Source organism: Panicum virgatum, chromosome 9K, assembly GCF_016808335.1.
Source record: "Panicum virgatum strain AP13 chromosome 9K, P.virgatum_v5, whole genome shotgun sequence".
Lineage (NCBI taxonomy): Eukaryota > Viridiplantae > Streptophyta > Magnoliopsida > Poales > Poaceae > Panicum > Panicum virgatum.
In genome coordinates, this window is record NC_053144.1 from 54,828,304 (window position 1) to 54,831,059 (window position 2,756).

The 2,756-nt window shown below is 59.5% G+C and overlaps 1 protein-coding gene across 5 annotated transcripts; it reads left to right on the forward strand.

Moving 5' to 3' along the window:
• Positions 1-237: 237 nt before the first annotated feature.
• LOC120652396 (premnaspirodiene oxygenase-like) lies at positions 238-2,756 on the forward strand. 5 transcript variants are annotated; one of them, XM_039930202.1, is made up of 4 exons: positions 238-321; positions 423-896; positions 1,254-1,700; positions 1,916-2,756. In XM_039930202.1, the coding sequence occupies exons 2-4, from the start codon at positions 441-443 to the stop codon at positions 2,540-2,542; spliced, it is 1,530 nt and encodes a 509-aa protein (XP_039786136.1). In that variant the 5' UTR covers positions 238-321; positions 423-440; the 3' UTR covers positions 2,543-2,756. The 5 variants fall into 5 exon arrangements, with proteins under 5 accessions (XP_039786136.1, XP_039786137.1, XP_039786138.1 ...); XM_039930203.1 differs by having other exon boundaries at positions 241-321; positions 428-896; XM_039930204.1 differs by having other exon boundaries at positions 262-332.

Genomic DNA, 2,756 nt, shown 5'->3' on the forward strand with positions numbered 1-2,756 from the left:
CACGGGAGATGGAAAGGAGGATACGACGAGTAGTGCTCCATCTATCTTGAGCCGTTGAATCGTATCAGAAACGGATGAATCATATATCCATCCCCAAAATTACGGCTGTTTTTCGTCATTTTATTTGAAAAATGAGTACATGCTAGTAGCGCTGGCATCAAGATTCGCGTCGTCCATCTCCGGGTGGGTACTTGCTGTAGGCCCCTCGTTGGCGCTATATATACCCGCCACCACCCGGGGGAGCAGAGCAGCAGACCAACTCACCAAGCGAGCAAGCACTAGCAGGAGGTCTAGCTACCCTCTGCTCCTCGCCCTAGCTTGGTATAGGCTAAGTATAATTTCTCTGTAAGCTAGTATTTATAGCTAATAACCTAACCGGCAACCGGGGGATTACATTGCCTTAATTAGTTCCTGCCGTGCAGTGCAGGTACGGTATAGCCATGGACGAGTTCTTCTACCAGTCGCTGCTCCTCTCCGTGGCGGCCGTCGCGCTGCTGCAGCTGGTGAAGCTGGCGCTGAAGCCGCGGCGGCGGCTGCCGCCGGGGCCCTGGCGGCTGCCGGTGGTCGGCAGCATGCACCACCTCGTGAACGTGCTACCCCACCGCGCGCTGCGGGACCTGGCGGCCGCGCACGGCCCGCTCCTGATGCTGCAGCTCGGGCAGACGCCGCTGGTGGTGGCCACGTCCAGGGAGACGGCGCGCGCCGTGCTCAAGACGCACGACACCAACTTCGCCACCCGGCCCAAGCTCCTGGCCGGGGAGATCGTCGGCTACGAGTGGGTGGACATCCTCTTCGCGCCCTCCGGCGACTACTGGCGCAAGCTCCGCCAGCTCTGCGCCGCCGAGATCCTCAGCCCCAAGCGCGTCCTCTCGTTCCGCCACATCCGGGAGGACGAGGTGAGCAGCAGCGGCATGCAGGAGTAGCAATGTGCACAACTGCACATGCGTGAATGATGCGTGGCTGCTTGCTTGCTGCTATGGGAGCAGAAACTAAACGCTGCCAAGAACGAAAACAGTAACTTGATGGTGACTGCACATTCGCCAAACATGACAAAAGACTGAACGACTGTGCAATCTGTCGGGACGGACGTGACGGCTGTCATGCATGGTCCTGACGTGGGACAAACCAAAGTAGTAGTACTACATCGAACAATAAAAAAGTGACAAATAATGGCAAAATTAAAAGGAAACAAAATGAACGGGAGACTGAACTGAAGAGCATGCATCACAGTGATAGATTTTGCATGCATGCAGGTGATGCTGAAGGTGGAGGAGATCCGCGCGGCGGGGCCGGGGACGCCCGTGAACCTGAGCGTCATGTTCCACAGCATCACCAACAGCGTCGTGTCCCGGGCGGCGTTCGGGAAGAAGCGCAAGAACGCCGCCGAGTTCCTGGCGGCGACCAAGGCCGTGGTCGGCCTCTCCAGCGGCTTCAACATCCCCGACCTGTTCCCGACCTGGACCGCCGTGCTGGCCAAGCTCACCGGCATGACGCGCAGCCTCAAGGAGATCCACCGGACGGTGGACACCATCCTCGAGGAGATCATCGAGGAGCGCAAGGCCGCCCGCGCCGACAAGATCCGGAGCGGCGTCCCCGCCGAGGACGTCGACGAGAACCTCGTCGACGTGCTCATCGGCCTGCAGGAGAAAGGAGGCTTCGGTTTCCAACTCACCAACAGCATCATCAAGGCCATCATACTGGTAACCTAGCTTAGCTAATTAAACCTCCAATATGCATGCATGGTCTCCAGCTTGCACATAGAAAATGGAAAGCACGCACACAGCTATAGCTACTAGGAATGGCAGCCGCTATAGCATTTAATCCGCTAAAGCTGGCTATAGTTCCCTAAATGCCTGCAAAACGTCGGCAGCCTTGCCGCTGAACTCCTTAGCCGACGGTTTAAAACCATGTGCAGGACATGTTCGCGGGCGGCACGGGCACGTCGGGGTCGGCCATGGAGTGGGGGATGTCGGAGCTGATGCGGAACCCGGCGGTGATGAAGAAGCTGCAGGGGCAGATCAGGGAGGCGTTCCGTGGGAAGGCGGTGGTGACGGAGGACGACCTGCAGGCGAGCAACCTCCAGTACATGAAGCTGGTGATCAAGGAGGCGCTGCGGCTGCACCCGCCGGCGCCGCTGCTGGTGCCCCGCGAGAGCATCGAGGAGTGCGAGCTCGACGGCTACACGATCCCGGCCAAGTCGCGGGTCATCATCAACGCGTGGGCCATCGGCCGCGACCCCAAGTACTGGGAGGACCCCGACGAGTTCAAGCCGGAGCGGTTCGAGGACGGCTCCCGCGACTTCACCGGCGGCAGCTACGAGTTCCTCCCCTTCGGCTCCGGCCGGCGGATGTGCCCCGGCTTCAACTACGGGCTCGCCAGCATGGAGCTCGCGTTCGTCGGGCTGCTCTACCACTTCGACTGGTCGCTGCCGGAGGGCGTCAAGGAGGTCGACATGGCGGAGGCGCCCGGGCTCGGCGTCCGCCGCCGCACGCCGCTGGTGCTCTGCGCCACCCCGTACGTCCCGGTCGCCGGCGGCGCCTAGCTAGCTGGCAGCTGGCGGCTACGTACGGCGCGGCCTCGTTTTCCCGTTCCCTCCGATCCGTCCATCTCGCGCTGAGTGCTCGAGTAGTTGTGTTGTGCACTATTATTATTACTGCGAACCTTGCACCTAAAATTTGGAGTTTGTACTAAAGTCGGTGGTAATAAAGTCAAATTATATATATTCCTTCGCTGTGCTTTCAATGGAGTATTTACTA